Source organism: Syngnathus leptorhynchus, chromosome 8 (assembly GCF_054491065.1).
Source record: "Syngnathus leptorhynchus isolate UIUO chromosome 8, UIUO_Slep, whole genome shotgun sequence".
NCBI lineage: Eukaryota > Metazoa > Chordata > Actinopteri > Syngnathiformes > Syngnathidae > Syngnathus > Syngnathus leptorhynchus.
In genome coordinates, this window is record NC_141202.1 from 4,110,693 (window position 1) to 4,123,678 (window position 12,986).

A 12,986-nucleotide genomic window follows, 5' to 3' on the forward strand; every position below is an offset into this window, starting at 1 on the left:
CATTTTTTTTGTCTCTCTCTCGGGGCTGTTTGATCGGCATGGAGTGCGGCAATGCCTCGAAGCAGAGTCAGCCTTTCTGCGTTTTGTCCTGGGATCAGGTGCAGCGTTTGGATTCCATTCTGGGTGAAGCTGTGCCCATCCACGGCCGCGGAAACTTCCCCACGCTGTCCATGAGCCCCCGAAAGATTGTTCAGGTAACTTTTGTGTGTGTGTGTGTGTGTGTGTGTGGGGGGGGGGGGCAAACTTGTTGACTTTGCATGTCATTAACTCCCAAAAGTATGCACCGAACATTCCATGAAATCTTCTTTTGCATATTTCTATGAAGGCTCACTTCTCTTTCTGTCGATCTTTTTGCAGAAGTTGTCAGTCTGCATGGACCACAGAAATTGCTTAAATCGAAATCCCCCCCCCCCCCCCCCCCATTTCCAGTGGCTGACTTACACAATTTTTTCCTCCCATTGTGGCGTCCGTCTGTCCGCACAGACAGTTGTCTATCTGCAAAGCGTCTTCTCATGAGTCAAAATTCCACTTATGGTCTATCTGAAGCCTCCCAGTCACGCTGCACTTATTTCATTCCCACGTCGATGATGAGCTAGCTCAGCGAGTGCACAAAAAAACCCTGAGCTAATGCTTGCGGTTATGGAAAGATGAATGCTCCAGTGAGTGTTGCAGGAAGCTTAAATGCTCATTGGAATCCTCTGAAGTGGTGACGCGTTTTCTCTTTTTTGGTTTTCACGCACACCCCACAGCTAAATCATTTATGTTTTGGGAATAACATAGAGTATTAACTTCTTAGAACAATGTGGGAAGAGTGGACATTTTTCATTAGGTTGTGTTGAAGGTGTAACTAAAAATATTGTTTCAATATTTATTGCGAGCCAATTTTTGTTACACAACTTGTGGCTGTCACTTTTGATCAATAGTCTCTTACTATATTAGGAAAGACACGCGTCTCGTTGTCTCTACTTGGGTTTCAACCCCCCCCCCCCCCCCCCCCCCCCCCCCATTTTGCCAGGCACACTTGCAGCTCCTGCAGAAGCACTGCCTAATGTAAATCTGAGCGTTCACATTCCTGGATCTGACAGTGCAGGCAGAGTTCATGTTCTCCTGGGCTGAGTCATAATCAGCCATTAAGAATTCTTCCAGGGGTTGCCTTGTCTTTCTCCCCCCCCTCCCCTCCTTCCTTTTCCTGTGGCCTTACACAAGATATTCAAATCTTATGCGATCATCAAAAATCTAATCTGATGGGTTAGTGCCGGGGAGGGGGGGGGAGAATTAGGATCGTGTACGTGCGATGAAGACTCATTACGAATTTTAGAGATAGGGCGTGATTTGATCATGAGCTGTTCCACCGAGATGAGACATGATGTGATTTGCTTTGGATCATGAGCTCTTCCTTGCAATAGATAGTTGAGTTTATAAATAGGCTCACATGATGTGATGAGCTTTTTTATTTCGATAGCAACCGAGCTAGCTTGATATGTTTTTTTGGCTAAGCGCTTTTGCTGAATCCGGGTCACTCGGAGAGGAAAGGAAACGCAGCTGACCCTTAATGACCCATCATCAGCTGCCCACCAAAGATATTTGCGTCACAGTCTGACCGTTTGAGGTGGCCGCTCCGTGCTCGGCATCCGCCGCAGTCAGTCGATGCAGATGAAATGGACTTGGAGTATCGATCCGGCCTTCACTTCAATGTCGTCTTTCCGTAACGCCCTGTTTGCTGCTTGTGTGTGTCCCGTTTAGGTGGTGCGGGCGCGGCTGGAGGACAAGGGTGTGCACGTCAAAGACGTGAGGCTGAACGGCTCGGCCGCCAGCCACGTGCTCCATCAGGACACCGGGCTGGGCTACAAGGACCTGGATTTGATTTTCGGCGTGTCGCTGAAGGACGACCAGGCCTTCCGACTGGTGAAGGACGTGGTGTTGGATTGCCTCTTTGATTTCCTCCCGCCCGGAGTGTCCAAGGAGCGCATCACGGCGCTGACCCTCAAGGAGGCCTACGTGCAGAAACTGGTGAAAGTGTGCAACGACGCGGACCGCTGGAGCCTCATCTCTCTGTCCAACAACACGGGCAAGAACGTGGAGCTCAAATTTGTGGACACTTTGAGGCGGCAGTTTGAGTTCAGCGTGGACTCCTTCCAAATTTGCTTGGACTCGCTGCTCTTGTTCGACCGCTGCTCGGAGACGCCCATGTCGGAGAGCTTCCATCCCACGGTGGTGGGCGAGAGCGTGTACGGCGACTTCCAGGAGGCCATGGATCATTTGTGCCAGAGGACCATAGCCACCAGAAGCCCCGAAGAGATCCGGGGGGGCGGTTTGCTGAAATACTGCCACCTCCTCATCCGGGGCTTCCGAGCGGCCTCCGAGTCGGACATGAAGCAGATGCAGCGCTACATGTGCTCGCGCTTCTTCATTGACTTCTCCGACATTGGCGAACAGCAGAGGAAACTGGAGGCTTACCTCCTCAACCACTTTGCCGGCATGGAGCACAAACGCTACGAGTGCCTGATGACGCTCTACCAGGTGGTGAACGAGAGCACCGTGTGTCTGATGGGCCACGAGCGGCGCCAGACGCTCAGCCTCATCTCCATGCTGGCGTTGAAAGCTCTGGCCGAGCAGAACGCCATCCCGACCGTGACCAACGTCACGTGTTACTACCAGCCGGCCCCCTACGTACAGGACATCAACTTCAGCAATTATTACATCGCACACGTGCAGGCGCCGCACGCCTCGCCGTGCGCCGCGTCCTATCAGACGTGGCTGCCCTGCAGCTGAGGCCCGAAAAGACGAATTGCTTTTCTTTTTTTCCTCGCTGAAAGAAGACTGAACACAGACAAAAAACAAAAAAAAATAAAAAATTGCCAAATGCGACTCGATTGAAACAAAACACACAAAACGATACTGTTCTGCTGTACGTACGATTGAGCCGACAAATGACGTCCGCGAGAGTGCTGGTCATTTATTTTTTTTTTTTTTAAAGATGTTGCGTCTTATTTAAAATTTAAAAAGGAAAAAAAAAAAAGTATTTGTGGAGCTTTTTTTCAATAGAAATACAATCTTTAGGAGACAAACGTTAAAGCGGATGTTATTTTCATACTCTGGCTTTTAATTTTTGTAAAATACTGGACCAAAGATGTATTTTTGCTCAGAAAGGGAATTTATTTTTTTCTTTGCTTTATGATTCCAAGTGCCTAAAAAAAAAAAAAAAAAAGACCTGTGAAATATTCTCGAGATGTCTGTAACGTGACAACTGTGCATTCAGGGTTTTTTTTTTTTCTGTCTTTAAGGAGCAGAAGCATTCATTTTTTGTGAGATTAAAAAAAAAAAAAAAACGCAAAAGCCATTTTTCCTCTCTTGTGGTTATTTTTGTTTTCATCTCACTGCCAACATTTTCTCTGAATTATTCACGAGTCATCACGTGAAAGAGTGTAGACTGGATTGTAATTAGCGTCTCTTTTAGATGGCCGCATACCACGAGTGCTTCCTTGTCTTCCACTTGAGCTCATCAAGTAGACTGTTTTCCAGTCATGTATACCCGTGGCTGCATTTGGCTGAGGATCCGTTACGATCCGAGGACATGAACCATAAGGAGGCTTTTCTCAAGCACAATGGCTTCTCTTTACTCTGATACTAAAGCTTTTTTTTTTTCCATTTTTTTGTTTTTTGTTTTACAATGGCCGTCCTGTTCTCCCACCCAATGATAATGATGGAAAGCCAACCCTGTTTGCTTGACTGACACCATATCCGAGTCACGGTCCAAAATTTTCACGGCGATAGCGAGGAGGGACGGAGAAGCTGCAACCCGATTGGCTTGTATTTATTTCGACATGTGACTGGCAGCTGAGAATATTTTCACAAAGTCTCATGATGACAGCTGGAATTAGCTGTTCAACTTTGTTTTGTTTTATTTCCTCATGCAGTAGTCATTACTCAACAGTAAAAAAAAAAAAAAAGACCAGGCCACTATTGTGATAAGCCATCCATTATGAGGGAGTCTTATATTTGTATACCATTGTGCAAAAATATCACATTATATAATAAAATATCTGGCTGGATATACAGCTGTGGTTATTTTTCCATTTTTGACTTGTCTTTATCTTATCTCCGGACTCTGCTACTCACAGGAAGAATTCTTGACATGGAAGCAAACCCCAAATCTCTGAGTTATGAGGCAGATGTGGAAACGACCTTAAAACAATTGACTTACTCTTGAAAGGTGCTGCTGTTTTGGTTAGCAACAGAGCCCAATATGGGCTCAGCAAATTTCCTCAAGAGAAAAAAAAATATGTTTAGCTTGCATTTACAAACCAGATATATGCCACCATCCATTCATAAAAAAAAATAAAAAAAAGAGGGATAATATATGACATAATCTTATATCACATCCCAGGCTAGGGCAAGTGTTCATTAATGTTTCCATTGTGAGCTTGCTTCTAGACATGCTGGGATTAAGTGTCCAATTGTGCACATTTTTTCTAAACCTAAAGCGACCCCCCACCTGCTCACTCTCCGTGAAGCAAGTATCACCTCCACATTCCTTTCAAGTGTGCACAACCTGAGCTTCCATGCTGTGGAATTGGCAAAATGCTACTTTTGTGGTCATTTGGTTAATAGTCTTGGAAAGCTGTCTTCGTAAAGCTCATACGATAACATTTAAAGAAGAAGAAGTTTACATTTACAGTGCTTTTGAAGCTGCATGGCCTGATTGATGACCCGTCCGTTTTTGCTGGCACAGAGAGCCATTGTGGAAGTCGCCCTCCCATTTTTTTGATTTCTTTTTTTCACAAACACAGATCAGCCAGCATGTGATGATGATTCACTGCAGACCGTCCCATTTTTAAAAAATTTTTTTTGCATTTAAGTACAATTGAAAAGCTTGAATGAGGCAGTTAAACTGCACCTTTAAAATGTTCTTGTGTGCTTTCCGGCTTTTTAGTGTGCGTGATTAAAAAGCAACATGGGATTGCCACGTGGGGGGTGGGGGCTCTCATTTCACTGCTTCCCATGGGATGGCGGTTTTGCCACCCAGTGAAGTTCATGGTATCACTGCATGGGCACTTCTGTGCTTTCTTACACAATCAAGCCCGATTTAACAACATTGCAAAAATACATGAGGTCATTTAGGACTTTTAACTTTCTTAAAAGAAGTCATTATTGTTAATGATTGTGTCTGTGCTTCTCATTTTTCATCTAATCCTCTATAAATATCGTTTGAAACCCTAACGCTAGTTTAAAACCCAACTTTGAACTTTATTTTGAAAATCCCTTGAAAGGCATATGGTTCACTTTTCCTCTTGTGTTGTCTCTCCTAATGCAAGCCAAATCGCAGCGGATCACACAGACCTGAGTCAGGATGTGGGCATGTTTGGAAGTGAAGCTATACTTGAGGAGCACATGAGTGTGACATCATCTTGTGGGTGCAAAGGGGAAACACATGTCTCATGATTAGACCAAGCTGACCACGTCGCTTCAGCTGCAGGAGGCAAGTTCTCAGTGTGTTGCTAATACAAATATTGCTTATATTCAAGCTCATCAATTTCAATTGCACAGTTCTGCTCATCTGCTCTGACAGACAATTTCCAAATATTGTTGGGGTTCCGAGACTGTGACAAGTTTAACAACCTGTTTTACACTGCGCAATGCAGCTAACACAATAGCCTTCTTTGACACTCTCATCACCATCTACAGATGAATAGTCTGCTTGCTTCATAGTTGGCATGCATGAGCAAGTGTTTTTTTTCTTCTTCTTTTAATCCAGCAATAAAAGCTATCATTAAAGAAAACAATGCAACCAGACAATACATAATTGCGTCATACAAAGACATTCTATACTCAAGAACACACCTCGCTTTTTTGTTCATGTGACAACAGCAGGTGTTCTTTTAGAGTTGTTTGTTTTTATTGGGCAGCCAATCTTGAGTTGTTCGTTTATCAAGCAATGGCAGATATTCATGACATCTTAGTTTAGAGGTCTGATTCCGAGCTGAGGATTTGATTCCTTGTGTACCTTTTCTCTTCATGTAATTCTGCCTGGAATCAAGAAAATTAAGTGGATTTGTGTCATTTAACCAAGCCATACCACATGGTCCCAAAATAAACTAGTGAGGTGAATGTGGGTGCCTGCCTCGAGATGCAAAATATAGTGTAAGGGATGCTCAAACTGACAAACAATCCCAACTTCATTCCGAACGCCAAGCCCGTTCAATGGCCGCAGTGTGTGCAGGTTAGCCACCGAGGGGAAGGGAGGGGGGGGGGGCGTCCAAACATTATGTCTGAGGTTTACCTGTCTCCTTAAGTGTGTCATTATTGTGTAACATGCCATTGACTTTTATATTTACATTCAGCTTAATTTAGATGACGTTTAGGCCACAAAAGCAAAACAAGACATTTGAAAGCACAAAATAACATTACTAGTCCGTTTTGTTCAACATAACCTTTGCCCGTGACTAGTTTCTTCTATTTTCCAAAAACATAGCTGAGAATGACAAGAAGCTCAGAGAAAGAGTGATTGAATATTGTGTTTTTTGGCAATAAGCCACACGCAAAGTTTGCTTCAATCTGTTTTGCAGAAGCCATTACAACCGACAATCTCAAAGGTGATCTGCCGATGATGATCATGCGCACATCCATTCCAGGCAACTAAAATAGATCATTGTCTGTGGCCTATTCATCCATAATGAAGGGAAAGTCCATGTTTCAGGTGCCAGTTCCAAACCTAGTGACGAAAATGAGGTACAAGCGAAACAGGCGTGCCTACCGGCCTGAGCCAACTGATCTGCCTGCCCTGATCGGATCGGGTAGGGGTGCAAATCGGGTAGTCAAGCAGATCGGGTAGGACAGATCGGGTAATTATTATTACTTTTCATCTTTGTCAAATAATTTTGTATTTGAAGAACGTTATATATGGATATTATATACGGATCTTGTAAAGAGTCACTGCTTCATGCTTTAGGTCTTTGCTGAAGGTTTGTTTACGAGTGGCCCCTTTCTTAGTCCCACTTTTTTTTTTGCCACGTCTGCTCTTTACCTCTGCGTCGGTCGGGCCACAAGTTACCTCCTGCTGCGAGGGACTGAGGTTACTGGCGAGCAACTCGCTGCGGTTATAACAAACCAGCAGTTTTGGGTCGTATCAGTCAGTGTGAGTGAAACCATTAAATGCTCCGTGTCTTCATGCTCCTCCGTTGGTCATTTGAGAACTATTAAACATGGCACTTTCCTACTCAAAACCAACATCTCTGTCAAAGTGGCTTTCTCCAAGCCTGGAACCACCATGGGATGGAAAATGAGGCCTCATCATAACACATAAATCAAGCGTCCCCTTTTTGCCGCTTTCGCTCCAAACCTCGTCCCGCTGTAGCGTGCGTCAAAGTCAACCATCAAAAAGCATCAAAGTTGCTTTAACTAAAGTGTGCCGTGACTATTTCTCTATTAAAGGTCTCAATTTTAAACCATGGTGTTTACATCTTGGTTATTCTAAAAAAAATAGTTTTGACTGCGAATGGGAATGTGATCCCATTCACTTACATCACAAATGAAACATGGTGATTCAATACTGGCATTATTTTTACAAACTGGAAAAGTGACTTATTTAATCTTTACACCTGTAAAATTGAACATGTGACAAAAGAATATAAACAACAGAAAATTAAGGAACAAGACAAAATTAGTTATGCAAACAAACCCTGGAAGACTGCATGATTTTCATATGTCCATCTGTTCTGTTTAAGTCTATTTTGTCAGTTAAATCGATGAAATTTGCCTAACAACTTGATTTTTGTTATATTTAACTAACAAAACACAAAATATTGTATGAATGCAAACTGGATTCAAAAAATCTCCTGGTTTGCTCAGTTCAAAGAAACAAAATATTTAAAAATTGACTTTGTGTCCTACCCAACTGTCAAAAACAGTCATTCACCGTCTTCTAGACAGGATGTTTTGAAAGGAAAACTATTTCTCCAACGGCATCTAACACCCAGGCGGCCTACTAATAAAACCCGATACAGTTTAGTTCCGTAGTTTGCTGTATTAGCTTTGGTGAGTTCACTGTATGTTTTGGCCAGAGGATTTTCCAGTCACTGTTATTATCCTGACCAGTTGGAAGTGTGGGAGCGTAACGCAAAAAAAGATGGAACAACCTGCCTCATCCTTCTCCTGTCAAGTCAAGCCTCGACTTTTCCATAGGACTCAAAAAACCAGGACATCTGGAAAATGTCGATGTTTGACCTACACAATGGGCCTCATCGTGTCGCTCATATTATTGCTATTCATTTTTTTTTAAATTGCTTAGCTATGAGTTGGAATAAAAAAAAAAAGGGGGAAATGTTTTGGTTAGCTCCGCATTGAGAACGACGAATAAAGTCTAAAAAGGGAAATTGACGTTACGTGCGGTGGCTATTTTGGGCGGGCTTTGAAGCTTTCTAATGGTCACTGTGGAAATGCTTCTTTTTGGCCAGGAAAGTATAAGCCACACAAGAACCATGGAGACCATGAAGACTTTCAGTCACAGTCACATTCACGCACCTATGGTCTCCCAAGAATGTAAAATACATATTTAAGGGATGTATATGGAACCTGGAGAGAGTTGTGCTGACCACGGAAGTTTTTAAAAAAAAAAAAAAACTTTTTTTTTTTTACATTTGCATTCTGTCTGGTCAAAATACAATTGTAGCAAGACGATAATAGAATTTAGCATTTTTAGAACTTACCCAGAATTCAGCTGGGTAACATCTTAAAACATCTTTTTCTCTTTGCTTTGGGATCTAATTGACTTCTTAGACTGTACCTAGACAAAGACAAAATGTGTATACATGACGTCAATGAACACACACATCGTTTATTGACCTTCCCAATCGTTCTCACACACACCTGACATCACCATAAGAGACGTCAAGATCACGCATTGACAGGTTTGCTTGTGTCAACCTTGGAGTGACCTTTGAGGGATGAGACCATTTGGACAGGATTTGGGTTTCCTTTGGGCCATTCGTGCCTCATGTGGTAGTAATAAATCGGACCCAAAGTTGAACCTAGCACAGCTGAAAGGTGTTTGGACATACCCACATGCTGACTCATCACACGTGATGCTCTTTGGATCTTCATTGCGGAATGATGAAAGGTACACGTTCAACTTCAAGGACCTATGTTGCAAAGTTTCCATTTGGGGAAACCTGCGCGTCTTCTGAAAACCCAAAAAAACAAAACAACTGGCGAACACACATGTTGATCATTTGTTCTGTCAACTAGCTGCTCGCATAAGGAGATCAAAGTCTACATAAATTGGTTTGATAATGCCATCAAGATGTAATATGATAATGTGATTCAAATGGACTTTTTTTTTTTTCTTCATGTTCTGTACCTTCGAGTTCATTGCCTGGTTTCTTTACGGCCTCGTGCAACTCATCGTTTCTGGCGGATGGACGATTCTTCCATGTTTTCATTCAATCGCTTCTCCGCTCTTCACCTGAGCCACTGCTGCACGGCGGAAGCCAAAGATGTCCGGCGTTTGCAACCGCAAACTCTCTAATTGGATTAGTTGAAAAGGAAATGGGAGTAAGCGGGGATTTGCACACTAACACAATTTCACCTGTTCAGAGGAGCAACTCTGCCTTGTCAATTAGTATGAGGTAAGAGCGTGAAATGGCAATTTCTCTTTGTGTTCACAGAGGGTTGTTTATTTCCAAAAGGCCAAGCCTGCCTTCATTTATGTGCAAGCGCCATTGAAGAGAGCCTCAAGTTGAAATGGCAGCCTTGGGAAGAACCACAAAGATCTTTTTGCAGACACACTATACAAATGATTCAGTGGCTGTCCTCTGTGTCTGTGTGTAATTGATGGTTACGGATAAGTTATAGTACATATTTCATGGATCCCTTTCCAACCTTTTGTACCCTTTAAAGGCGTCGATGGAGTAGTCACAGTTCAGCTATAGGCTGAATCATTCCCACCACGGTTCTGGTGACATATAATAATGCTAAGCTAGTGAGACCAGGGTGGGGTGGGGGGGGGGCTTGCTTACTGCATCATTTTGATTTACTTTTGGGTTATCATTTAGTTATTTTGGTTGAGTTGGGACAAACAGTATTACAGTGATTTGGAAAATACATGCGCACAAAAAAATGGCCGAATCCAAATTTGATCTCTCAGCAGACGAATTGATGCGCCCGGGCCATTTTAGGAAAGTAGCATCATCTTTTCTGGGGGAGACTTTCGACAAATTTCAGCAGAACTAATCAGTGATGGCTGTTTAGTTTATTTAGTTGAATTATGAATGACTGAATTTATTTGTTTCAAACATGGAAACTATACTTCATCAATCAAATGAAGACAAATAAAATAAAATTTATTATTATTAATTTATAAAATTTCAATGATCATTTTGTATAAATACTAGATGCAAACATAATACAATCTACTGCACAGAAAAATTAGCCTGAGGTTCAAGTTTTTGGAACAGCAAGCTCATCAAAGCAATAAGAGACAAAACTGGATCTAGGTTAGACATTTTGGGAGTATGAAACTGAATTCATGCCCAAACCAACCGTCTGTGGATTCGCTACTTCATTAATTAATGGGCACATCCCAATAATAAAAAAATTTGGACGGCCATGCTCGGTGTGTGTTCGAGTCCGAGGTTTTTCAAGTCCGGGTGGTCCTATGGGGTTTTCATTTTCCCTACACTGCGGTTATTATCAGCATCGAACGCGACCTCACCCGCAAGAGATTCACCTTCCATCCGAGTGCAGATGTGACCGACCGACCTAACAATTCTCCCTCTCTCTTTAGACGGCCTCTATTACAGGTTGTGCGTCCCACACCAGAACCAGACAAAAAATGCACAGCAAAATGAAATCATTCATTTTCTGGTCTGATGTCATCCAAAAATTGCCATAATTGCGCAGGCCTGGCGACTCTGGTCTGTGAGCGAGTTGAGTGCCCAGTAGCAAATTTTTAGCATCTAAATATGCAAAGGGGTCCACGGAGAAGGCTACCGGACCTCTTTCTTCGTCCTCTTGGAATCACCACAAAGTTTTCAACCGCAGTCCAAGTGAAGACAGGATTGAACTTGATGTGGTGGGACTCACCAAGGTAATGACAGACTGTCAGAAGTTCAGGGTGCTTTGCAGAGAAAGAGAGAAAAGAAGCCTTGTAGACTCGTGCTGGAATTCTTATATCAACATAAACATTTATGTTTGCCATATGCTCTTTGTGTGAACGTTGAATCTATTTGATGTAATGTCACCTTTGTTTCTTTTGTTTACTTTTAATGGCACTGAAGATGACACAATAATTATCTGTCTGTGCCACATACAATTAATATTCACAAAAGAAATGATGACGCCAATTAACTGGCAGCATTTTTTCTTTCCCCAAGACATAATGTAGAAAGACAAAGCAACCAAAGACACTTTGTTGGCCCGACTGCCAGCCTGGGAAGATGCTGGTTTCGATGCAACCCGTGGTATTTTTACTCTATCCCAGCAGGACGCCGGTTTCAACATGTCTGTCATTACATTTTTGGATGGGGTATATATTCTAAATTACACTGTTGTATGGATTTGTGAAGGAACAAAGAATAAGCTGAGCTTTGAAAGGAGATCAGACAGAAAAGAGGTCAAAGGTCACCGTTTGCTCGGTTGTTCCCCTCTGGTCTCGCGCCAAAGGTTTTAGTACACAAAGCTAAAGGATGTTGGGGATTGATCTCAGTCAGCCGCTCTTCCTCTCGGCCTCCTTCCTATCCCACGTCACGGCCAAGTGTCCCACTTCTCCACAACGCTGCTACCTGCCAGACGGGCGGCTCAAGGACGGGTCGGCTCGTACGCTCGGCCTGTTGCATAAGAGCGATGCAAAGAGATAAGACTCTTTATTCAAGAGGGGTTCTTAGCGTGCACTTTCACCTGCGGGTGCTATTAACAGTTAGCATTCTTTCAATTTTGGTGCTATATCAGAGGTGTCACACTCATTTTTGTATAGTGTCTTTGCAGGCCACATAAAATGATATGGTGGGCCGTATCTGCCCCCCCAGGCCTTGAGTTTGACACCCGTGTTCTATATCACTACACTATGGTATTATTCCACAAGAATTTTGTATTTTTATTATTGCAAAGAAACAGTGATGATCACAAAGGCTTGAGTTTTGAATGATCTGTGCATCTTTTATCATGTGCTTTGCAATAATAAAAAAAAAAACATCCGTGTATAATGTCAGACAGCAGAAACTTTTCCATGACATTTCACCCCTTCTTGAAATAATGTGCAGGAATTAAATAGAGACCAAAATAGTAGAGTCATGAATGGTTTTGAACAGGTTGTCTGCTACTTTTATGTTGCACAACAGCGCAGCCTAGTGGTAGTGACTCAAATGTACCAGTCCAAAAATACAGCTCAATATTTGATATTTGGGTTGAAGTTTATGCAAATATTTCTCTCTCTCTCTCTCTCTCTCTCTCTCTCTCTCTCTCTCTCTCTCTCTCTCTCTCTCTCTCTCTCTCTCTCTCTCTCTCTCTCTCTCTCTCTCTCTCTCTCTCTCTCTCTCTCTCTCTCTCTCTTCTTATTTATTGAATTTTTTGGGAGGTTGTGAATGATAAAAATGTAGTAAACAGCACCTGGTGTTTTTGGCACAGCAACTTTAGTGCTGTTGCGTAAATAGTACATGGAGTAGTGTACTGTGGCCAGCTGCCTTCAGTGTGGAAAGATTAATCATTATACACTGACCTCCTTTGTGTGGAGAAAAAACTGCAATTTTTCTATCAAACAACTATGATCCATTAGCGAGACAAACTCAACTCTTTATAAATATTTTAATTGCTATCTAGCATGGCTACTTCAGAATCAGCACACTGGCTGTGTAACAAGAAGAAAAGTTTTCACTTGTTACCACGGAGACCTAATTAAAGAGTTTATAATGGTGGAACTACCCGTCACCTCTTATGTATATGTGTCAGTACTGTTGTTAATTATTTTGGAATAAATTGGCTGCACACCAATCAGA

The 12,986-nt window shown here is 42.6% G+C and overlaps 1 protein-coding gene across 1 annotated transcript; it reads left to right on the top strand.

The window, feature by feature from the left end:
- The first annotated feature begins 31 nt into the window (after positions 1 to 31).
- tent5ba (terminal nucleotidyltransferase 5ba) lies at positions 32 to 4,029 on the top strand. Its single transcript, XM_085918703.1, has 2 exons — positions 32 to 194; positions 1,744 to 4,029. Exons 1-2 carry the CDS (start codon positions 39 to 41, stop codon positions 2,770 to 2,772), a joined length of 1,185 nt encoding a protein of 394 aa, XP_085774829.1. The 5' UTR covers positions 32 to 38; the 3' UTR covers positions 2,773 to 4,029.
- Positions 4,030 to 12,986: the final 8,957 nt, after the last annotated feature.